The sequence below is a fragment of the Ochotona princeps genome, chromosome 12 (genome assembly GCF_030435755.1).
Source record: "Ochotona princeps isolate mOchPri1 chromosome 12, mOchPri1.hap1, whole genome shotgun sequence".
NCBI lineage: Eukaryota > Metazoa > Chordata > Mammalia > Lagomorpha > Ochotonidae > Ochotona > Ochotona princeps.
Genome location: NC_080843.1, coordinates 50877423 through 50902571, shown reverse-complemented (window position 1 = coordinate 50902571; position 25149 = coordinate 50877423). Strand labels below are relative to the sequence as shown.

The following is a 25149-nucleotide window of genomic DNA, read 5'->3' as shown; positions in this document are numbered from 1 at the left end:
GCCCGGTCACCTCGCCCGTGTGTGCTTCCCTCTCGCCCGGCCCGCAGCTCCGTGCCCGGGACCCTGCCAGCCGAGGAGACAGGTATATGCTGGTCACTTTCGAAGAGCCGCCCTATGCTATCAAGGTAACAGCCCTCGCCCTCCCCCTTCCTTTCCTTCCCTTCCCTGTTCCTTCCTCGCTCGCCCTCCCCGCCCCCCCATTCACCCTTCATTATGCTCCCCTCCCCCACCCGCGGCGCTCCCGGCTCCCAGGGCCCTTCCCCGGCCGCCTCGCACCCCCTCCCCGCTCGGGAGCGTCCAGGCGCGGCGCGGACTGGCCGGGGCCGCCGCCGTCCCCTCCCCGGCCGGGCCCGGCCCCGCGGCGGCGGCGGCGGCGGCGGCGCGGCGATCAACATGGCCGACATTTCCCCTCCGCGGCGTGAGCGGCAGCAATGAACTGTGGGGGATATTTATTCAAGTTAGCCCGAGTGACAGCCGGGCCCGGCCGCGCCGAGCCCGGGGTTTGCTGTAAAGGCTAATCGGCGTGCCTGCCTGCCTGCCTGCCAGCTTGCAAGCTGCTGGGGGGCTGCTCGGATTCGCCCCAAGAGGGCCACGGGGGCAGCTGCAGGTTCGCTTCCCAAGTCCTGCTCGGGTCTGCCTGCCTCTAAGATGTGGGCATCCGCGAATTTTGAGGATTAGGTTAGATGGTGAATTTCCCAGGGAAGTTCTCAAAGTCTGAAGGCTGTTAGCTACCCAAAGCTGTATAAGCAAGCAGGGTTTTTATCCTGGCCACCTTTGGGAGAGTTTCCTAGGTAGCGATACAGTATTAACACGTTAAGCCAACCATGTCAACCCGAAGTGAAGCAGGTACTAGGTGAACATCAGGCTGTAACGCTGGCCATGTGTTTTTAGCCTTACAGGAAGGAAAAAAAAAATTCTTACGTTTTTCTTTTCAGGCCGGATGGAAAGAAAACCATGCAACGTTTATGAATGAACTGAAAAACCTTCAAGCTGAAGGACTTACGACTCTTGGCCAATCCCTAAGGACAGCTTTTGATTTATTAAATTTAAATAGATTAGTAACTGGCATAGACAACTATGGGCAGGTAGGTTGAATATTAAGGTGGAAAAGAATTTATTTTTCTTTTTATGAAAAACAAAAAACAAAAAAAACAAAAAACCCACCAAAAAGCCCAGTCCCAAACTGTCTTAACATGAAGTGCAAGTGCAGCAAAGCATTTCAGAGGAAAATACAGTATGTACATAGTACAAAGGTGAAACTTCACGATAGGTGATGTATATATTCTCCTTTTTCCTTGAAAAGAATTTGTACTCAGAGATACAATCTGAATTCTTTCCTGTAGTTTATGTGCTTTTGCTTTCAATTCCATGAAAGTTCCTGCATACAAAGGAAAGCATCCCACGTCCCCATGTACTCAGCCTCCTGCCAAGCAGGTGCGCAGCTTCAGCAGTGGCTTACAGCCTCTAGTTGGTCAGTTGTCTGTGACAGAGGAAATGGTTCTGTTTGTTGCCTCAGGATTAACCCCCCAAAGCCTCTGTTCTGGCAGTGTGTGAGTATTCTACAAGCAAGATTGTTAGGAAAGCCTAACTGCTCACATTGTTTTCTGCTGATCAGCAATTATTGGAGAGGTTCTGGATTAAATGACAGGTCCACTGTCCAGAGCTTTTAAGTTTTTTAAGTAATTAAAATCTCCATGAAGGGGGAAGCTGGCTGGAAAGTACAAAAGAACTCCTTCCTTAAATCCTTCAAGAACTTGCATGGCGCCGCACCTGTGTCTGAGTGTAAGAGAAGCTAAATCACAATGATGGTTCACTAAGAAATATTGTACAGTGATCCATTATGACTGTGATTGTTTTCCTAGAAGTAAGATACTGAACAATGTGTAATGTTATGCAGAACCACAGAATATTGTCCACAGAGTTCAAGTCTTTCATGGCAGTACAAAGCACTCCTAGAGTGGTAGATTTAGGGCTTTGTCCTGTTCCTCGCCCAAGTTCCCTGGTACACCATCTGCATGAGTTTTGCACATTTCTGGGAAATGATTCCTGTGACTCCAACTTCACTGCTTTACATAGAAGGCAATAGGGAAGAGTCTCTCAGTATCTTGGAATGGGAATGGTTGGTTTTAGTCCCAAAGCATTTACAGTATACACTGCTGTTTAGAATCAATTACCAAACTGCACTTCTGTCATTTAATTAGGTAAATAAGTTTTTTTTTTTTGGCCGCTTTAGTTGTTCTCGGTGTTGGTCTGTTTTGAGCACTTCATAACTTAGCCCTGAACTAAGGTTGCCATGAACTTTGGGTTTGTTTCTGTGAAATGTCTTCTTTCCCTTTCGTTTTCCTTTGTTGTATGTAAGCTATGTGGTCTTTCATTGCTAATCTACACTTCTTTGAGCTCAAAGACCCATTTAACACTACTGATTATTTGGTTACCTTATTTGGTTGTTGGTGTGCAGTTGAGCTAATTCCTCCTGTTCTGCATTGTGTTTCCAGTTAGAAAAACATTTGGACATATTTGCCTTAATCTGTTAGAGATTTTTTTCTCCTATATATACCCTATGGCTTTGATCCAAGTTTTAAGTCCAGAGATCATTTTTCTGTTTTTTTTTTTTTTTTTTTTAAGATTTATTTTACTTAAAAGAGTTATACACAGAGAGATCTTCCATCTTGTTCACTCCCCAAGTGACCACAATGGCCAGAGCCGCATTGATGTGAAACTAGGTCCCAGGAGCTTCTTCCAGGTCTCCAAAAGGCGTGCAGGGTCTCCAGGCTCTGGGCCATCCTCCACTGCTTTCCCAGTCCACAAGCAGAGAGCTGGATCAGAAGCAGAGCACGTGGGACATGAACTGGGCCCATACGGGATCCTGGCAGTGCAGGTGGAGGATTCGCTTGCTGTGCCACTGTGCTGGCTCCACAGTAGTTTTTAGGATAAATCTTTAGAAAACTAACAGGAAGCCTGAGGACATTTGTAACTTGAACCTTTGTTTTGCTATTTCAGTTGCTATGTTTCACAGAGAACACTCTAGTTTTTGTCTTACAAAGCTTATAAAAACTTTGAAGTTTCAGGTCACCCTTTGATGCTGTTCTTATCTTTGACCAAGAGAAGAGATTGGGACTTTTTTACATTTTAGGGTTATTAAGTTGTCAGCAGGGAGGGGGAATGCTCACTTATTTTGATGAATGAGCAAAGATACAAGGAGGAATATTGGTGCTTATGTCCTGAATCGGCACATAAGAATGATACTAACATTAATGTAATTGAAAAAGGCTGAATTTCTGAAAAAATTGTTTTTGATTAGAAGAAAATATATCTTTCTAGAAGATTTTTCCCATAATGGTTTGTAGTGTTTGTTTAAATATCTCACATTTTCTATTCATGAAAAGGGACAAATGATCAGAAATTCAGCATGCATGAAGTAAATATGTACAGATTTGTGTGTTCCTGCACAAACACTATGAATCCATCTGTCTTCTATGGAATACTTTTGTTCTAGTACCTCAGTGTTTTACAGAAGTATTTCTCTTTTTGTATTATATACTAAAATCTGTGGAACCTGCAGTACCAAATACTTGTATATAATCTTAATAGTTGAAAGAAATACAAAAAAAAATGTGAGTTAGAGGGAAGACAGCCTATGTATTTTACAGAGCATCCAAAAAAACCAAAAAAATCTAAATATAATTTGATGTGTATACACTTAAAATTTTGCATATTTACTGAATCTTCCACACCCCACATGTGCACATAGGTGATTTTCCTTAATCTCACAAAATTACAAGCATATTCATGTAATTTAGTAGCATACTTACACATACATTTTTGAGATTAGCTACAGTGTCAGAATTTGTAGGGCATCAATAAGGAAAAGTAGCTAAGAAAGAAACATGACTTTTAGTAAATGGTTTCCTCAAACATTTTGGGTATTTCACTAAGAAAATTTGTCCCTGTAGAAGTCTTACAAATATTTGGTTTTGATGCTCAGTACCATTTGTTGACCTTTCTGTAGTCATGGAGCGATGTGTAGGTAGTTTCCAGTGGATCTTTCCCTTCACAGTAGTATGTTATTAATTTGGTTATCAGTGGAGATAAATTTGATATTTTTCACATGTTCAGCAGTTTGAACTAATGCAAATCAGTCGGGAGTTAATCAAAATTCTGAACAAACTGCTTGAGTAATTAGTAAATGTATGACGTTTTAGAGGTTCTATTAAAGTTTAGTGAGTACGATGAATATAATTTTTGTGTTCCAAATTGTTCTGTTTCCCCTCAGTGGTTTTTTGTTTTGTTTTGTTTTTTGAAGAGTTAGGTTCCCTCTTGAATTAGCTGCTAAATCTTGCTGTGGTATTTGTCATTTTTGTCACTGGCCTGACCGTACCCTCCCTAGGCAGGACACTAGTCAGGGTTTGCTGGTTTCAGGACTTAAGATGATACCTAACTGTGCCCTCAGTGAATTAATCCATGACCAGTAGTCTAATGAAAATAAAATGTGGTTAATTTCTGGAGGATTTTTACCAGAAAATGGTTGCTTTTAGATGAAGTAACAAACTTCCTATTTTAACATAAAGGTATGTTTGTTAATTGAATAAATATTCTAGGTAGAGTTCAAATACTACTGCTTTCTCCCCTAATTTACCCAGCATTTCTCCCTCAGAACCAACATGGTACAAAATATAGGCTTCTCTTTTAACGTTGACAGGTGAAGTAGTGAAGACCTGATTTGTATTTTGATTTCCTTTCCCTATAGCTCTCAATTGTTTGGTATTTATTAAGCAGTAGTTATCTTTTCAAAAGAAAATAGACTACTGACCCTGGATATACTATGTCAGTATGAATTGGAAACATTGATGAATAACATTTAAGACCCTTAATTTAAAAAGACAACTATAAGACACATGACAAAATGTGTAATCTTAACCATTTTCATGTATATGGGTCAGCTGAGTTAAATGTGAGGGGTTTTCAGAAAGTTCATGGAAATGCTTATTATGAAAAACTGCATGGATTTTGATTTTTTGCAGCAAAAATGAAGATTTAATATCACTTTCCCACACTTTTTAAAGCACCCTTACATTCGCATTGTTGTGCAAACAGTATCCAGATTATTTTCATTTTGCAAAATTGCAACTCTACATTAATACCCACCTACCCTACAACACTCAGTCTTAATTTGAATACTCTGGAGTTCTATGAAAGTGGAATCATGCAGTCCAGTCAGGCTTTCAATTTTCACAGGTTGCACAGCAATGAATTTAGCAGGTGCAGGTAGGAAATATTGTCAGATCTGCTACATATTTCCTTATAATTATTTCCACAGCGTCGAAGTGTGAAAATCATTCGTAGCCATTAACATATTAGATATTACAGGGATTTAGTCATGATTTGATTGACTGGGGAGATGTGAATAGGATGTGTTAGAGCAGCCTTGGATTTGGGTGTCCTTGGATCCTGGAGCCAATTGCCAGTCGGTACTAACTGTCATTTTGTGAACTGGCTTTCACTTAGCATAGTACCATTGAGGTTTGTGGTGTATCTTGTGTCAGAATTTTCTCCTTAAGGCTGAATAAATTATGCTTCATTGTATATATGTGTATATGCATACATACAAGTATGTTTGTTTACGTATCCACTTATCCATTGATGATCTGTTTGATTGCTTCCACCTCTTGTCTGTTGTGAATAATGCTACTTTACTCATGGATGTGCAGATCTCATTGAGATCTTGTTTTCAGTGCTTTTAAATATACATCCAGAAATCGTTTCTGGATCATATAGTAATTTTAATTATTTGATCACTTACCATACTATTCTCCCTAACAGCTGTATCATTTTGGTTCTCCCAATAGTGAACTTTAAAAATATAGCAGCTTTTAAAAAAATTAGCTTTCCTAATGAAGGTGAGGTGATAATTTAATGTGTTTTATTTTTTTCTGAATTAGTATGTGTGTTGAACTTTTTTTTTCATATTTGTTGACCATTTGTCTGCTTGCTTGGGGAGAAAGGCCTTTGCTCAGGTTTTGTTTTGCTTTTAATGTTTTTGTTATTAGATTACAAGATTTCTTTTGTATCTGAATATTAGCTCCTGTCAGATGTTATTGGCACAAATGTTTTCCCATTCAGTGTGCATTGTCTATTCATATTTTCCTGATCTTTGATACACACAAAATTTTAATTTTGATGCAATCCAATTTATTTACTTTCATTTTTGTTGCCTCTGCTTTTGGTGTCAGTTACAAAATTATTGCTGAAGTCAGTGATTCTGAAGGCTTTTTTTTCATATTTCCAAGGAGTTATGGTTTTGGACCTAATGGTTAGGTATATAACCTGCACTATTTCTTATTTGGGCTAAAATTTAAATTAATCAAAGATATGTTGAAATCCAGTTTCTTTTTTTTTTTTAAAGATTTATTTATTTGTATTGGAAAGGTGGATATGCAGAGAGGAGGAGAGACAGAGAGAAAGATCTTGCATCCGATGATTCACTTCCCAACTGGCTGCAACAGCTGGAGCTGAGCCAATCCGAAGCCAGGAGCCTGGAGCTTCTTCCAGGTCTCCCACGCGGGTGCAGGGTCCCAAGGCTTTGGGCCGCCCTCGGCTGCCTTCCCAGGCCACAAGCAGGGAGCTGGATGGGAAGTGGAGCTTCCGGGATTAGAACTGGCGCCCATATGGGATCCTGGCACATTTAAGGCGAGGACTTTAACCACTGAGCTATCGCGCTGGGCCCGAAATCTAGTGTCTTCATTTGTTGAAGAGACTGCCGCTTCAGCGTGAATGAGACTTAGTAGGTCCCTAAACTTTTCAAGTCGTATTTTTGATGGTGGAAAGAATTTTCTCTTTCCATCTTTTGTAATAGAAGAGTGGTTGCGGGAAATGTTACCTTGCCATTGAATTGTGATGTAGTATTGGGATTGTAGTACCATCCCCATACCTCTCCTTGCTCTTATTCTGAATTGGTAATATTGAAGCCACAATGTCCTAAAGAATTGCTGAGTGATTTCAGTAGCATGACATTTAAAAATGGACTTCACAAAGTGCTCAGTAGACACAAAACATGCTTTTATTTCCCAAATAATAATTTACTTACCTCTAGCTTTGTGTATTTTTTGCTTTATATTTGAAATTCCATTGTAAAAATATAGTGGTATTTAAAGCTAATTTGTATTACAGACTTTGGAATCTATTAGCAGTGTAAGTATCTATTTTTCTATGGGTTTTTTATTTCAGTCTAGGGAAGTAGGTATAAAAAAAAGTAAATAATATCACTTGAGCTCGGTCATAGTTGATAGGGTGGGATAATTTTCTAAAAGAAATGCATTAGGAGAAAACAAGGTGAAGTGCAGGGATGTTCTTTTTGAAGAGATTGATGAAGTGACAACTGGATCTGAACAGTTTTCAGACAAATCAAAAAGCCATTCTTTTTTGCCCGAGTATTGACGTGACAAAAGGAATCTTTCAAAGAGGGAGCTCCCCCTAGTGTGTTTAACACAAGTTTGATTTTCAGGGAACCTATTAGGATCACATCTGTTGGGTGAATCGATGTGATGTGATTTATTTTCTTTTGAACATTAATTTTAATGGTAGCAATTTAAGTGAAAAATATTTCATGGTTTGGATTTTATTTTCCCTAAAAATACTTGCTACAACATTTTAAAACAATTTTATGGACTAAATACTATTTCCTGAAGCCTCAAAGATTACGGAGTTGTAGTCTTTCAAAAGAAAATGCAAAATATCTTAAGGACATCATTGTATTCTTAATTAAAAACTGTCCAAAAAAAATCCAGAGTACAAAAGCAATAATAGTAGGCTGTACTATTACTTTAAATAGAATTATGCTTTTTGGTCATAAAAGAGAATGTGAATAATTATGTACTAAAGTATGTGTAACATATCAAAAGGCCAGGAACAAACCTAATATTTGAAAAAATTTATTCAAGTATTTTGAGGTGATTTAAGGCCATTTGTGGTTGAAACAGACCAGATGTATTGTTTAGCCATATTCATGTCATGGAGTTCTCTGGAAAAGGTTATATAATATTTTACAATTTGAAGTGTTTCTTAAATAGTTATTTTCAGCCCTGAAGCTCACCCATCAATAAGATTTATGCTACTAGTAGTAATGTCTCTGCATGCTTTTTGGGGTTTTATTCAGTTGGTTAATTACTCATATACGAATCCTCATTAATTTTTTTAAAGAAGTAATTTCTCTATAGCTTTATTGTGGTATATATATATATAAATAAATATCTGTAAATGTTGTAATTTAGACATGTTTGCCAGACTGTAAACAAGTACTGGATTTTAAGATTTTGTGTTGATTTGTCTTTTTCCTGATCTATCTTCAAACTTTTTAAATGAAGATGTGGGCTAAATATAAAGAAACTGTTACTTTGTAATCTTTTTTTTTAAAAGATTTTTTTTATTTGAAAGAGAGTATCTGCCATCTGCTTGTTCACTTCAGATGGTTGCAGTGGTCCGGGTGATCCTGTGCCTTGCCTAAGCCAGGAGCCGGAAACTCCGTCTGGGGCTCCCACAGGGGTAGGAGCGTGTGGGCCGTCTGCTGCAGGCGCATTAGCTGGGGACTGGATCAGAAGTGGAGCAGCCCAGATTTGAAACAGCACTCATATGGGATGCTAATGTTGTAGGAAATGGCTTAGCCACTGCTCCACAATGCCAGTCCTAATGAATTTCTTCTCTTGAAAAAACACAGAATTTTGCACGCATTCACAAACATTTTTGATAGACTGTGTTTTATTGTGATTGAGTTTTATAGAGCTTTAGAATAAATGTGATGATGTTAGAAATTAGCTTCATTTTCCTCATTTTATAAGTTAGGAAAGAAAGCCCCAATAAAGTCTTTAATATTCATAAACTATTTTAAAAGATTTATTTGTGGAAGAGTAGTTATGTGCATTTTATTAATAATTTGTATACTGTTTAAGAACAAATTTTATTTATAGATACAACCAGCAAATCTGAGTTACTTTCTTGGGTTGTAGCTGTTAAGTATAAGTTCTTTCAATCCCTGTTTGAAAAATCAGTCATTTCTTTTTGACATTGCGTAACAGTTCACCTTTTTTGTGATTATCTCAAAGCTGTTTGCTACAGTATTAGCTTCAGTTGGATTCCTTTCTCCCCAGCGTTCACAGTGAGAGCATAATGGATAGGATTCTTAACCATTGTTTTTTAAGGACTGTTATGAATATTCCATTATGGATAGGTATTTAGTGTACTTTTTGATTATGCATTTCTAAATTACAATTTTTGGTAATAGTTGGCTTTTTCAATGTAGTATGCCATTTGGTATTAAGGCTACAATCACAACTTTTCACTTGCATAGTTTTCAACTTAATTATCATATTTTTCTGTAAAGAAATTTTTTTTTGAAACTTTCTGAGCATTACAGTTAACAGGTCTGGACAATCTGATTGGCTTCATTTATGAATTCTTATTCTACTTGTGAGTTTTGTCAAGTCTGTAATCTATCTGCTTCTATTTCCCCATTAGAAAAGTAGGATGATGGCCTGGATCTTACAGTATGATGGTGAAGACTAAGTGATTATAACAATCAGTTGTTGTAATACAACCAGTTATTTGGTGAATTTATTTTAAGAATTGAAATCCATAGGTACAGGTGTTTTTTTTGTATTGTACTCTTTAACAAAGAACGGCTTTATTAGAAATGGCTGTGTTTGGCCCTGCCACTCACTAGCTTGTGTTTCTACAAGTCTCTTAACCTTTTTGAGTTTCATGTTTTCCACACACAATTTTTGAAGGATTTATAAATGCTATTTGCTAATCGCTTACAACGTGACTGTCATCTGGTGGGTCTTAGGTGAAGATGATTCTCATCCCAATATTATGAAAAATACTTAACAGGATAAACGTTTTCCAGTCTGAGACTGTACAAAAGCAGAAAAATGGTTGTGTAACTCTATATACCTCTCACAAGAAGCTGGAAGAACTAGGTAGTGGTTCTGACTGAAGTACAATTTTGCCATAGGGAACAGGATGGATTGTGGTTTTGAACTGAAGTTCTATAGGTAGGCTTTATAAAAATGTATTTTTGATTTTCATAGTAATGAAAGTTTTAATATTATAGAGAAGAGCTCATTTCTAAGATTTGGTTTTTTTAAAATTTAAAAAAAAAATATAGGAAAGTCAGATACACAGAGAGGAGGAGAGACAGAGAGGAAGACCTTGCATCTGTTGTTTCACTCCCCACATGGCTGCAATGGCCGAAGCTGAGTCAGTCTGAACCCAGGAGCCCAGAGCCCCCTCCAGGTTTCCAACAGAGGTGCAGGGTCCCAAGGCTTTGGGCCTTCCTCAATTGCTTTCCCAGGCCAAAGCAGGGAGCTGGATGGGAAGCGGGGCTGCTGGGGTTAGAACCTGTGCCCATGTGGGATCGTGGTGTGTGCAAGGCCATGACTTTAGCTGCTAGGCTACTGCATCGGGCCCAAGACTTTGTATGTTTCAGAGTTGAAGCTGGTGATGGTTGTAATAGGATAGGTACAGGAGAAGATGGTCCTGTACAGGACAAAGGTAAAACGTATGATCTTTTTTATTTTTTGTTTTTAGATATATGTGCGGAAAAATATAATAGGATTGACCTAGAAGAATGTTATATATAATGAGTTTTTTTCTTTAATGTTACTTCATCTGTGCTTTAAAATTTGATTATTAGTAAAATGAGAGCTACAGTACGTTAGCTTAAAAATCTAAGAAGATTGTTCATTCTAAAAGGACACGTTTATATCAGTCTAATGATTAGTCTTATTGAATTGTAATTTAAACCTTACGTATTAACTGTGTAGAAAACCCTTATTTGAAAGGCAGAGCTGCAGAGAGAGGGAGGTCTTTGGTCTGCTGCTTCGCTCCTGGAGTGGCTGCGAGAGCCAGGGCTGGGAACGTCAGCCTCGTCTCCCATGAGGATAGCAGGGAGCCACCTACCTGGACCATCCTATGAGCGCCTCTCAGGCGCATTAGCAGGAATCTGGAGAGGAGGAAGACTTCTGGAATTTAACCAGCTTCCATATTGCAGGCAGGTGTCAAAACAGTGGCTTTATTGGCTGTGCTGTGAGTCTCTTCCTTTTTAATTTTATTCATTATAAAGGCAGAGTAATAGATGTGACTTATTTTTTAAACCTATGCCTCTTTAAAATAGAGTGTAACATTTCAAAATTTTTTTTCTTCCATCATTAGTTTTGCATGATTAAAGTGTAGGCCTGACGATGAAGGCCCTTGAAAGGAGTTTATCATCTAAAAAGCTTGATTGGGCCCGGCAGCGTGGCCTAGCAGCTAAAGTCCTCACCCTGAACGCCTGGGATCCCATATGGTCACCGGTTCTAATCCCGGCAGCTCCACTTTCCATCCAGCTCCCTGCTTATGGGAAAGCAGTTGAGGACGGCCCAAAGCCTTGGGATCCTGCACCCCTGTGGGAGACCCAGAGGAGGTTTCAGGTTTCTGGCTTCAGATTGGTACAGCAGCCGCCATTGTGCTCACTTGGGGAGTGAATCATCGGACGGGAGATCTTTCTGTCTTTCCTCCTCTCTGTATATATCTGACTTTCCAATAAAAATAAAATAAGTCTTTAAAAAAAAAACTTTTGTGGATATGAGAATTCTGAGTATATGATGAAAAGGTGCAATATTAACTATTAGGTGATAACTTTTATAAAAATAGTACAAGACAGCATTGATTGTAGCATATTACAGGAAAATTTTGTCTTAATTAGTGCACCTGTTTAGGTAATAGCAAATATCTAAAGTGTTGTGATTTTTCTGGGATTTTAATCTGGGATTGTTTTTGAAAGAATTCAGAACAGTGGATTATTTTACATAATCCTTCAAAATGATTGAGTATGCAGTGCATGGTCAAAGATTTGGCTGCATAAGATGGTGGTATACAGGCTCACTCTAAGACACAGGTGCGATCCTTTTGTGTCATTAGTAGCTAGTGAACTGATGGCTTGTTTCTGCTGAAACAGCCTGCGTCCTGATAGTTCTTAGTCATTTATGTGCTTTGGCAGGTAATGTGGATATGGGAATTTGATTTTAATTGTGCGGTTTTCTCAGACCAGTTACAAGAACTGAGATTGCATTCAGATGATTGTGTTTAAGTGGAATAATAGAAATAATAAAAGGTCTTTAATTCTAAATCTCATAGGAATCCAGAATGAGCAGTGTCTTTTCCCAAACTGGGTTACATTTGAATGCAAATTATCATGTAAATTATAATCTCAGAGTTTCCAGTTTAGTGAGGTATAGTAACATTCTGTATTGTGTAGTGATTCTGTATTGTGTTATCCATGGGGCACATATGTAAGGCAGGATCACTAGTGAATTCATATGTGTAGTAATAAAGCTTAGCGAAGTGTGGGACATAAAGCCCTAGTATTTGCTTAGATTTTTGTTTCCCAAAAATGTCATCTGTTTTGAAAGCTTAAAACCTGAACATTTGGGAATCTCCCATCCAAGTACTAACCAGGCCCGACCCTGCTTAGCTTCCAAGATCAGACGAGATCGGGCGCGTTCAGGGTGGTATGGCCGTAGACATTTGGGAATCTGTTTAGCACAAACATCGCTAAAATGTTTGGATTAGAATCTAGCAAAAATGGATTCCTGGAAATTTTATTGAAGTCCATATACTTATATAATGGATTTGGAAGAATTTACATGTTTCCTTAGAAATCTAAGTTAATTGAGTCATGCTGTTTATTAGAAAACTAAAAATCCTCATTTATTTTTATTTTTATAGAACAGAGTCCCTAAAATAAGTTGTGCTTGTTGTCTCAGTTAAGTCTTCCCCACAGTATATGAAAAATAATGCACTGTCAGTTTTCTCAAGTGTTCTTTCAATAATTTTTGCTATTTGGTTTCTTTAATTCAATTATAGGATGGTATTCCTTTAGTTATTTCATTTAAATATATAGGCTTTCCTCTCTTAAATTTTGTATAAGCCTTATATTTTACTTACACAAGGAATAATTTCATGTTTAAATAAAGAAATTGTGTTGCTTTAAAGCTGTTTAATGAAACTCTTATATTTTAGTGTGACTCATTTTCTGTAATATATTGGGTGTATGTTAAAATACTAGACTTTTTTTCACCAACAGTTTTTTTTTTTCAGTTTTTTATTTTGGCATACCAAGCACATTTTCATTTTGGAGAATATTGTTTTGAACATACAATCAAATCTTTAGGTTAAAAAGTTGAAGAATTGTAAGAAGTTGCTCACTGGCATCCTTCAGAGGGAATGCAAGGTTAATCAGTTTCTAATGTATTCTTCCAAGGTCGTTTCTGTATAATCAGAAATATTATTTAACAGTATTAAATTCTTAAATGAATATTGTAGAGTTTAATAGCAAAAGTCATACCACACAACTTGAAACCTAAATAGAATAATCTTGCTGAATTCTAGAACGTAACACTTATAATTCAGACATTGGAATATTCACTTAAATATAAGCTTGTCCAAGCCTTTATTGACATCAGTAATTTTATTTGGGATGTCTAATTAACTGCATTTACTTCCTAATTTAATGCGTTTTCTTTAATACTTAAAAGTAACAGTATTAATAACTGACATTTTGGGTAGACAAATGTAACTAGGAAATCAGAAATATGATTTTGTAGATCTTACTGCTTGAGGTTAAAAAAATGAGACAGTAAATTCTGTTACAGCTAATAAATAGACATGGAAAAATTCCAATTTTGGTATACGATCTAAAGGAAACGATTATTTTGGTTGTCTTAAATGTATGAATTGAAAGAATTTTTTATTTTTACTGTCTTTGTAAATTCTACAAAGATACAAATAAAAGAAACCTAGGGATGATTTAGTCTAGCAGTGTAACCATTACTAGAGTTTTCAACAACAATCTTCTAAAATACTTGTCCATTATATACATGAATATTGTGGTCCTTCCCACAAAGTAACATTTTCAGCTCTTAATATTTGTTCATTATTGTTTTTAACTAGAGTATGAAGTTTTGGATTGAAGAAAGCACAAACTGTCAATGAAAAAAAATTTTTTTTCTTGTTTGGTGGTCTTCTGTTGTCTAGGGACTTGTATTTTGATGTCTAATTTGCTAAATTCTGTTGTTGAAATTGTAACAAAACACCTGAATTCTGTAATAGGCGTGAGTAACTGAGTGCTGTGATGGGCCAGCCAGCTAGCTGAGTCTTGGTGTGTGTTTTATTTTCAGACATAGTGTTTGTAGATGCTTGACAGTGCTTAACATACGATGTGGTGGGATGCTGCAGCGTTGGAAGAAAAGGAGTTTTGGTGAATGCTCAGGGCTGCTTTCTTTTGCTTCTGATCAGTTATGGCTTCTTTAAGGGCGCAATAAGATTCCCATGTTTTCCCTCATTATAATGTTTTCATTCTCATGAATAAAAATAATTCTGAGTATGCAATCTAGATTATTTTATTCCCACAAATGGGGGAAATTGCTTTCTATTTAAATTTTCAAAACTTTTTCAAAACAACTTGTTTAAACACTGAATAATTATTTCCTTTGTAAATAGGATTGACTATCTACTTATTTTAATTCTTTAAATTCTCTTACTGAGATTTTCGGCCTTAATAGAAAATCTTTCATAATGTGACAGTTTTACTTTATAATACTTTATAGCATTATTCCTTTACTTGAGGCTTTTGACCAGTGCTGAAATCAGACTTTTCTAAATGCAGAAGTTTTTCTATTAGAAAATAGCTCTAGAGGTAGAATGTGTTCCATAGATATTTTGCATTACATTTTTTGGTATATTTAGATTTTTGTATGTTAAGAACCACTGCTCTGGCAGTGAAACTTGTATCTGTTCTGCAGATGGGCAAAAGTAAACTTTTAGTCCCTCTACTGGCTATTTTTGTTGTAGCAGGGCTTATTTTTTAATTTAAAAAATTAATTAAAAAGTATATACCTTACCATAATTTGAGTAGAGATTATTGATGATTTTATGACCCAAGTGAATTTTGGGGAAACATCCAGTGCATTGTTCCCACATGAAATGACTGTGAAAACACTCAGAATAAAAATTTATAAAATAAAGTGATTGCTGTTAAATATAAGGATTTGAGAATTAGTAAACTGTATAGGCTTGGCATCAGATAGCTATTAACATACTCTAGTGACTAAATGACTAATTTAGGCTTTGAAATGTAACACTTAAACCTTTTCCGTTAAACATGAGGAAAAATGGTATGCCAGTGAACAACTGAGCCTGTCTTACTTTGGCAGATAAATAGTGTTGCTGGTAGAGAAATAAGAAGTTGTATCTTGTAACAACAAAGAATAAGTGTATTGTAAAAGGCTGGGCAAAAAATGCAAAATCATATGTAAGAAAACTTCCTTGAAACAATATGTTTGGCTCATTTTTTACAAACTCATGCTTAAGTATGTTTGTAATTTTCAAATATTTGTTTAATGCCAAAAAATGATACATTTTTATAAATATATAAATCATTTTTCTGATATTTATAGTTAACTATTGCTTTTTTATTGTGATTCTTGGCTAAAGGTTTTTAGCTTAGAGGTGAACAGAACTTAGGCATTGCTGGTTGAGGGTAATTAAATTTATGCCATAAGAATTACAGTATTTAAAGAAATTCTTGTTCTACCTTTTATCTTTACCTGAAAGTTTCATTATTTATTTATTTGTTTTGAAAGAGTTATTTATTTTTATTACAAAGTCAGATATACATAGAGGAGGAGAGATAGAGAGGAAGATTTTCCGTCCAATGATTCACTCCCCAAGTGAGCGCAACAGCCGGTGCTGTGCCGATCCAGAGCCAGGAGCCAGGAAACTCCTCCAGGTCCCCCCACATGGGTTCAGGATCCCAAAGCATTGGACTGTCCTCGGCTGCTTTCCCAGGCCACAAGCAGGGAGCTGGATGGGAAGTGGAGCTTCCGGGATTAGAACCGGCGCCCATGTGGGATCCTGGCACATTCAAGGCGAGGACTTTAGCCGCTAGGCCACACTGCTGGGCCCGAAAATCTCATAATTTAAAGCCACAGAAACACTTGCTTTGTCTTGTTGTAAACGCTCTCTGAAAGTTGGTTAAGTTGTATAATTTTTTGAAAGTTATAGTTGTTAAAAAATGTGCTTTTTTTCAGTGTCCCTACCAATTTGTTTTTTAAAGAAACCTGATTGTTAGCACCATGCATTATTGGTGGACATGAAATGTCAGGTTGCTGTAGAATTGTATCGAAGAGAATTTAGCAACTCCCTGGGCAGCCTGCAGGTGGTGAGGAGATGCTGTGTGGTTTTGAGTTGGGTTTGTAGTTAACATCCCGCAATCTCCCTAAATGTTCTGCTTCATCAGGTGCTTTAGGATGAAATGGGAAGTGGTTTATTATTACTGAGAGCCTAATTATTATATAATTCCAAAAGAAAGCCTCTGCAGATGGTGTTAAGTGTAAGATCATATAAAGTTACAACTGAACTTTTGTTTCATTGTTTAAGAAAAGGCAACTTTGATTTTTAGTTTTGAATTGAGCGTAAATTGAATAATTCTGACTCTGCTGTGTTTTAATGTATTTTGATTTGATTTTTATGCACTATGGATTTTGAAAATATTTAGTTGTCTCTCAGGACCCATAGGGAATTGATTCCAGGATCCCTGCAGATAAAATGGCTATTGTGTTTGCATAATTCTACACATGCCCTCCCATATGCTTTAAAATTATCTGTAGATTATTTATAATACCTAATGGATAAAGGCTATGGGAAAAATCTTTATCCATTATATTATTATACATTTATCCATTACTGCATTGTTAGAGGATAGTGACAGGAATAAAGGTCTACACATGGTTAGTGCAGACTAATTTTTTTCCCCAAATATTTTCAGTGTGTGATTGCTTGAATCTGTGGGTTTGGTATTCACGGCAAGGGAAAGCCAACCAACTGTGTTAGTGTTTGGGTGTCATCCTACCTAAAATGTAATAGGTTTTTAAAATTATTGTTGTTACAATTATGACATATTTTCTGGCTCCTAAAAGGTAGTTCTCAGAGTGCTTACACAGGCGTAAGAGTTGGGCGACTGTCCAGGCTTTTGGTCAGAAGATCTGACTTTATTTTAGAAAGAGGCTGTTTAGAAGACCCTAGCATAAAAAATCGATCCTTTCCTTGGTCGCTTTTTTAGCTTTGGATATTTGTTTTGAAATGCAACAAGTCAACAAAAGTGGTTTAAGAGTGGAAGCAAGTTAAATTGATTTTGAAGATACTGTGACATCTAGATTTCTTCCTTTGTCTGTTTCTGAGCTGCAATGCTATTGTTAAAGACCAAGAAAGAAGACATTAGTTATATGTGCATGCATTTATTAGGCGTAAGATTAGATATGATCTATCATGCACCTAACATCACCTAATGTAAAATTGCCATGTAAACTGCATGACTAATATAAATGTTGTGAACAGTGTATTGTGGATGGACATAAGGAGGTAGTATTTTTTTTTAAAGAGTTATTTATATTTATTGGAAAGGCACATATACAGAAAGGAGGAGAGACAGATAGGAAGACCTTCTGTCCATTGATTCACTTCCCAAGTGGCCGCAACAGCTGGAGCTGAGCCATTCAGAAGCCAGGAGACAGGAGCTTTTTCCGGGTCTCCCACAAGGGTGCAGGGTCCCAAAGCTTTGGGTCATCCTCAACTGTTTTCCCAGGCCATAAGCAGGGAGCTGGATGGGAAACAGGGCTGCTGGGATTAGAACCGGCACCCATATGGGATCCCAGGCATGCAAGGCGAGGACTTAACCACTACGTTATTGCGCTGGGCCCAGTAGGTAGTATTCTTTTTGATCCCATTGTAGCCCAGTATACTTATGAGTTGTGATGTGTTGAGTGTGATGGGCGTTTATTTCTATTGTAAAGATCACATACTCGTACATATGTTATCTGAAGCTTTTTGAAGTTTGAACAATGTCTAAATGATCCTACAGACTTGGGAATATTTGTATTAGGTTATCATCAGTGAACCAATAAATAACCAGAGGAAGAATGTATTATGACAGCATCTTTCCCTTCAGTATATTTAAACACATGAGACAATAGTAAAAAGAGATTTCCTTTAGATTACAGCAAAAAAAAACCCCAAATTTATTAACACTCTTAAAAGTATATTATTAAGTAATAGTAAGTGTATTCATGTTGTTGAAATAGATGGTACATATTTAATTTTATGTTTAATTACTTGTGGACTGGATAAATGGTACAGGAAGGTGACTTTGGAAATGTTCTCCATTAAACCACTGAGTCTAATTTCATTTGAAGAAACATTTACCTTTGTATTCATTTGTTTGTTCAGTTTTAAAGCTTGAAAGCTGTCATATTAGAATTGAGAGAGAGAAGTAGCAGTTCTGAGGGCCTGTAACCCAAGCAAGCAGAGAGTTAAGCCAGGCCTTACAGAATGAGTAGGGATTGGATAGGTTGTGAGCATAGGAAGAGGAAAGCATTTTACCTTGTTTCTGCTTTCATGGAAAGATCTAAATTGTTTGAAGCTGTTATTCATTTTGAGGGTGAATGGCGTAAGGCAAAATAGTATAACATAGTGTTTCCCAAAATATATTGCATTTAATGTTACAGAGGAAAAAGAGTAATAATTCATGTTTTAAAAAGATTTTTTTTTTTGTTGAAAAATCAGATATACAGAGAGAATTAGTGACAGAGAGGAAGATCTTCCATCTGATGATTTGTTCTCCAAGTGCCCACAACGGCTGGAGCTGAGCGGATCCAAAGCCAGGAGCCAGGAATCTCTTCTGGGTTTCCCAGGCGGGTGCAGGGTCCCAAGGCTTTGGGTTGTCCTTCGCTGCTTTCCCAGGCCCCAACCAGGGAGCTGGATGGAAAGTAGGGTCGCTGGGATTAGAATAGGTGGTCATGTGGGATCCCAGCGCGGGCAAAGTGAGGCCCCCTAACTAATAGGCTACTGTGCTGGACCCAAAATTCATGTTTTCTTCCTGCAATACTCTTGTGACAGTTTAATACCCCAGTGTACTCAAAATCTTTTGGAGATTATATCCAACATTTTAAATTCATTTGAGCAAAGGAAACTTTACTTTCTGGAACCATTTTATTGCTTGGGCATCAGTTAAAGCATGGCACTGTGAATTGCATGGCTTGATCAGAACAATTTATTGTGGGTGATGGGAGTAGCTAGGTTGCCCCTTGGGATGTCTGCATCCCTCATGTTAGTCTTTGGGTTTGCATCTTGCCTTTGCTTCTGATTGAGCTTCTTGCTAAGCATAGCCCGGGAGGCAACAGGTTACAGAGCCAGGATTGATTCCCTACCAGCTATGCGAGAGACTTGGCCTTGAGGTTTCAGTTCCTCACTGCCTGACTCAGCCTCACCTATTATTGCAGGCTTTTGGAGAAAAACTCACAAATAAGTGGACAGAAAAGCAGAACAAAAACCAAAAATAGGATGATTCTACATGATGATTAGGTTGTATTTTCATGCTTAGTATACCCTATAAAATGCTAAGAATTGCTAATTTTCTAAATGTAACACAAAGGTTTTGGAATCGTTTTACATTGTTATAACTCTGAGCATAGTCTGGACACAGAATAGTTAATTTACTAATCTGTTGTCATACTAGAAATGCAAAACCTTAAATCTTAGTCTCCATCTCAACATATGAGCAAGGAGCTGCATTTTTAAGCTCTCCAGGAGATTCATATTTACATTAAGATTATTATATGTTAGCCTGTATCATATCCAACAAAACGATTTGGTTTTTGTTATTGGCAGCAGGGAATTTGTTAGATTTTTTTTCAGACATGAAGTTTATGCTCTTAATTTCTACCTTCTGGTCTTTGTTCTGTCATCTCCTGTACTGTCTGGTACCTCACGGAATGTTGCCTGCAGCTGTCGCCGTCATCAGGCTGCTGGGTGGATCTGGATGTGCTGAAGTTACTGACTAGAAAGCTTCTGTGTAAAGCAGTTGGGAGTCTGAGCCGCTGTGTTCTCTGCCTTTGGCTATTGTAATCTACGTTCTTTCTAATCATTTTCTTTTGGTCCCCGTTCTTAATTTTTATCTTTTCATCTTGGATAATTGTTAAGTTTTGCAAGGTTCAGTTTAGCTCTAATATTTCCACGCAGCTAGCTTTTAGCTAGCTAGTTCTTTTATCCACGTACCTAATTTTTTAAACTGTGTTTCTAGACAGATCATAGAGATGTTTCTTTCCACTAAGAAAGTTTCTCAGAAAGTTCTGTCTTTAATGTAATTTGTAGCATCTAAAAGAGACTGATTTTTAGGATTTAACTTTTAGGATCTCTTAAATTAAAAAGTGCTTTTAGATACCTTAATATAAATGTTTATTGTAAAAATTAAGTAATTGTGAAATTATACTACAAAATAATATGACATAGAAAGAATGAACAGCCACTCAATACTGCTTCTTCAGAGTTAACTATTTTAGTTTGTGTTCTGTCTATAATGTATGTAAAATTTGGTAATAGGAAGAGGGGATATATGTGTTCTGAGAATTGACTCTTTTCTACTTAAAAAAGAAAAGCTAGTATCTACACCCTAATAGTATCAATGCATTTTTTTTTAAACTATAGGGAAGAAACCCTTTTTTCTTGGAGCCAGCAATAATTATTACAATTACTGACGGGAGCAAGTTGACTACTACCAGTGGAGTGCAGGAAGAGGTAAGTTACATGGATTATGCAAATGTAGTTGACAAGCCTTTGTATAAGCAATTTAGAGGATGTTGAAAACTTTGGGTAGGTTCCCTGATTATTTGATATAGTTAGAATCATGTGTGCCTTAGAGTCCATCTACTTTTTTTGAATATAGAAACAGTCTTTGTAAGTTCTTAAATAGGAATCCCTATTGTGAAATTTTGGCATGTCTGTTGCAATTACATGATGCTTAGGAGTTATGTTATGGGTGACAGTGTTAAATCCATTATTGAATATATGAGTAAAGTGGATTGTTATTTTCAGTTCTTAAAAAAGTGGCAATAGCATTCTAATAATTCCTTCTAATATTCCAGTAGATTTTCCTGTGTGTTCCACTGTGGGTCCCTAAGACTGCCATATGACCAAGCCAACAGGAGAAAGGGAAAAGTTTTGAGCATTTTTACAGTATAAATACTTTGTAGCACCCCCAATGTGTTCTCTACCAGCATACATTTTGTGGAGGTGTTATGTGTGGTATAGTAAGGTGAATACAGTGGTTTTCTTTGTTAAGCTCTAAGGTGTTTTTCTTGTGGTATTCAAAGTAGTTTGGAGCTCTAAGGTGTTTTTATTATATTCAAAGTAATTTGGAATGCTGTATATGGTTTTAAACATATTGATGTGGAAAGATGATTAGCCTATTCTCTGTTATTTGCATTAACTTTAGGATTTAATTTTTAACTCCTGTGAATTTTCAAGTTTGATTAAATGAGAAAACTAGATTTTAATTGTCATTGTGACAGTGTATAGTGTAAATGGGACATGAAGTCAGGATGTGTAGTTCAGTTGCTTTCTGACAGTGAACTTTGTATTATTCATCAAAGCTCCCCAAATTTATGCCCATGAAATAAAGGTAGTAATTTTATTTCTTATTTAATAAGATGTGGGAAATCTGAAGTGAAATTATTTAGATACAAATACATGGTAGGTTATAAGAAAAGTTAGTAGTGTTGCTCTGTCATCAAATGTTAAAACCAGTGAAGAGCTGTTATTGATTCCTTGATCTTGGTTTGAAGAATTGTTTAGAGCCATTCCTATGTGCTCGCTTCGGCAGCACATATACTAAAATTGGAACAATACAGAGAAGATTAGCATGGCTCCTGCACAAGGATGACGTGCAAATTGGTGAAGCGTTCCATATTTTTATAAACTTTTCTGTCTGCAACAGAAAAAGAAAACCAAAAATCCCCAAAAACAAAGCAAAAGAGCCATTGTTATTAAAATTGATTTAGGACATAAGCTGAAAAATTTATGTAGATTATATACTTTATAATGAAATTGGCAGCCTTTAAATGCTTCGTAACTCAACTTGGGTTTTGGACTTTATTTTCTTCTTTTTTTTTAAGAGCTACTTATTTTTATTGGAAAGGCAGATATACAGAGAGGAGGAGAGACAGAGAGGAACGTCTTCCATCCAATGGTTCACTCCCCAAGCAGCCTCACCGGCTGGAGCTGAGCCAGTCATAAGCCAGGAGCTAGGAGCCTCCTTCAGGTCTCCCACACCGGTGCAGGGTCCCAAAGCTTTGGGCCGTCCTCAACTGTATTCCCAGGCCACAAGCAGGGAGCTGGATGGGAAGCGGGGCTGCTGGGATTAGAACTGGTGCCCATATGGGATCCTGGTGCGTTCAAGGCGAGGACTTTAACCGATGCCCTGCCGTGCCAGACTGGGTTTTGGACTTTGTCAGACTTAGCTGCAATGTCAAACTAATTATGATTCTACCATCTCAGTAACAGGTGGATATTGAATTATGTATGTAGTAAACAATAGAAATGCCACTTAACTTTAAAGTTGAAGCGCTCAAAATTTACTTTTTTCCTCTTAATAGAACCCATAATAATAAACATCTTCATTTAATTTTGTGTATGTTAGAAGTCTTTGATTGCTTTTTGTCCTGAATGGTTTTAGTTGGAACGTTATTTCTGTTTTTTGTTCTGGAATATTCTTACATGTGATGTTTTTCACTGCAAGTGCTCTGCCTACTATCTTTGTGGAAATGTTGTTTGGATTACAGAGTGTTTTGTTCCTGTATATCTGGATCTGGTTTGTAAAATTTGCTTTAGGGATCTGCTGTATCTTAAAAATACTTTGAAAGTTATGTGCATATTGGAGTTTTTTACTCTTCTTCCTAGTCCTTCTTGGGTGATTTTAGAAGAATGTACCCATGTGGCTACTAGTAAGATTGGGGGGATTTTGCTGTGGGCAAGGAGCTTTTGCTTCTCTCTTATCTTCTGCAGTGTTTAGCATAGTCCAGAGAGCATACTGTGAATTTTTTTAAAATACTGATTATTGACATGGTTGGATTGAATTCAAAATTGATTACATCACTACTGTATATCCAAAGTAGGATGATTTCTTTTAAGGTAAATGTTTAGTTCATCGTGAAGGAACATATGCTGCCAAGCATAACAGGTATTAAAGCTTGAAAATGTCTAGACTCATTTTTTGATGATAGCTTGAAAGTGTACCCTAGATGTGTATGTTAATCAAATTTAATTTTTTGAGTCATCTTTTTTTATTATATTTTTTACAATCTTTACATAGTTAATTAGGGTAAAAAAGGTTCAAGGGCTATAGGAAAGTGGGTAAGACTATTATTCCCATATTGTTTCCTTCATGTTTAAAGAGGGTATTAAGGGAGAAGGCCCACCCAATTTCCCACCTTCCCCAGGTCCCGAATGTAGGGCATGCTCCGAGGTTCTTGCTCAAGTGGTTTTGATAGTTCACCAGTTAGGAATAGCTGCCAATCTTGCCACTCCAGCACAATGAGGTCTTTGAAGAATCCACTGATTGACATAGTCCATCATAGAGTCTCTGTTTGCCCCGTATTTCGCTGCCAACATATAGCTGAGATGGTTGATTGATCTGTCCTCTGTCTTCTGTCTTTTCTTGGTTAGGGTTCTGAGTCCGGCATTTCAACTGGGGAGATCCCCAAAGAAACTTTGTCTGAGGTGTTCCCAGACCAGATTCTTGTATGTACTAGCAAGTACAGGGCCTGGCACAGTATATCACCACGATCAGCTGGTGGAGGCAATTGCTGGGTTGGTTCTGTTTTCAGCACTGTCTTCCACACCAAGCAATGGGTGTTGCAGTCCAGCCTGGTTTTGCCCAGCACAGACTCGGCCCTCGCATAAACCAGTGGGAGCTTCAGCCTAGTTGGAGCAACCCACAATAACCCCCACCAGGCCTGCCCCCTACCCTGGTTTGCCAGTATGTATGGCAGTAGTCCAGTCGGTCCCACACCCCAGTTGGCTCTCATACATGTCAGTGGTTGTTAAAGCTTAGTTCCATCTAACCAGCTCCACTATGCAGCCCACACAGATGCTGTTGGGTATCTGTCTAACCACCCTAGCCCCTGCCCTAGTTTTCGTGCCCTCCAGTGGGAGTGGTAACCCAAGAGGGAGGAGCCCACTATTTCCCTCCCAGGCCTCTCCCACTCCCGGATTATGCACTCTCCAGGTAGTTCTGTGGTTTGACTTTAGAGAATTAGCCCCCAGTGCCAGCTTCTGCCAGCAGATGCTGTGGCTAAGCCCAAGCAACCCCCACCCACTCTAATTTTGTTTGCACCAGTAGGAATAAACAGCTCAGTCTGGCTTTTCTTTGATCTGGTCCACATGAGGCGCATAGGTGCTGTAGCCCTGCCCAGTCTGGTCTGCCCCCATCCCGGCTCACGCTCTCCAGTGGGAGTAGCTGTCCAGCAAGGGAACCACCCCTTATTCCCCTGCCGGCTCTGCCCCCTCCCTTCCTGGTTCTCACGCGTGCTGGTTGGGCGTTGCAGTCACATCAGGTACAGGCAACTTCACCTTGGCATTCCATATTGTGCACTAGTTTTTGTTGCTACCGAGCCCGGCTCGACCCACACTGTTCTGGTGCTTGGATTTGCCATTGGATGACGAGAACTGATTCAGCCTAGTCTTCCCCCGACCCATGCCAAATGTATGCCAGTGGGTAACTTTCGATGGTCTGTTCTGGGCTGTTTCCCTATCATGCTTTCTGCGTTTACCTGCCGGATCTATGTCCTGCCAGAGGAGTTGCCCAGGCTCCTCCATCAGAACCTCTCCCAGTGCCAGATATTGCGCATACCAGTGGGTCCATGAGCCAGGCCTACTCAGTTCACCTCCTGTCCTAGCAGGAACAGTGGCTTTTCCTGACTGGCCTTCAACCCAAACTGGTTCTTGCTGTTGGATGTTTCAGCCCAGCCATGGCTCGTCCATACCCACATATGGCTCACATATGGTTCAGTAGGGGTTGAGACCTAGCCTAGTCCATCCCCCATCTACCCTGGTCCTCCAGGACACCAGAGGGTGTTGGAGTCTGACCCGGCTTGGTGCATCCAATCACAGTCCACACTTGTGCAAAGGGGGACTACAACCGTATGCAGACCAGAACGCAGCCCCCATTCCAGGACACTTGCCTCTTGGTGGGAACATCGACCCAGTTAGGGTTGTCCCCTTAGCTCCCCA

At 38.2% G+C, this 25149-nt stretch overlaps 1 protein-coding gene and 1 non-coding gene across 5 annotated transcripts in view; both read left to right on the top strand.

Annotated features, from left to right (window-relative positions):
• Positions 1-25149, top strand: part of INTS6 (integrator complex subunit 6) — a 99687-nt gene that overhangs the window by 995 nt on the left and 73543 nt on the right. The window contains exons 2-4 of one of the 4 annotated variants that reach the window (XM_058670812.1): positions 48-125; positions 936-1085; positions 20569-20658. In XM_058670812.1, the coding sequence (XP_058526795.1) occupies positions 48-125; positions 936-1085; positions 20569-20658 (318 nt within the window). Of the gene's footprint in view, positions 1-47; positions 126-935; positions 1086-19661; positions 19914-20568; positions 20659-25149 lie in introns of those variants that run through there. The other 3 variants (XM_058670813.1, XM_058670814.1, XM_058670815.1) reach the window with 3 other exon arrangements.
• Positions 21727-21833, top strand: LOC118758083 (U6 spliceosomal RNA). Its single transcript, XR_004995520.1, has one exon. It is a non-coding gene; the product is annotated as a U6 spliceosomal RNA (small nuclear RNA).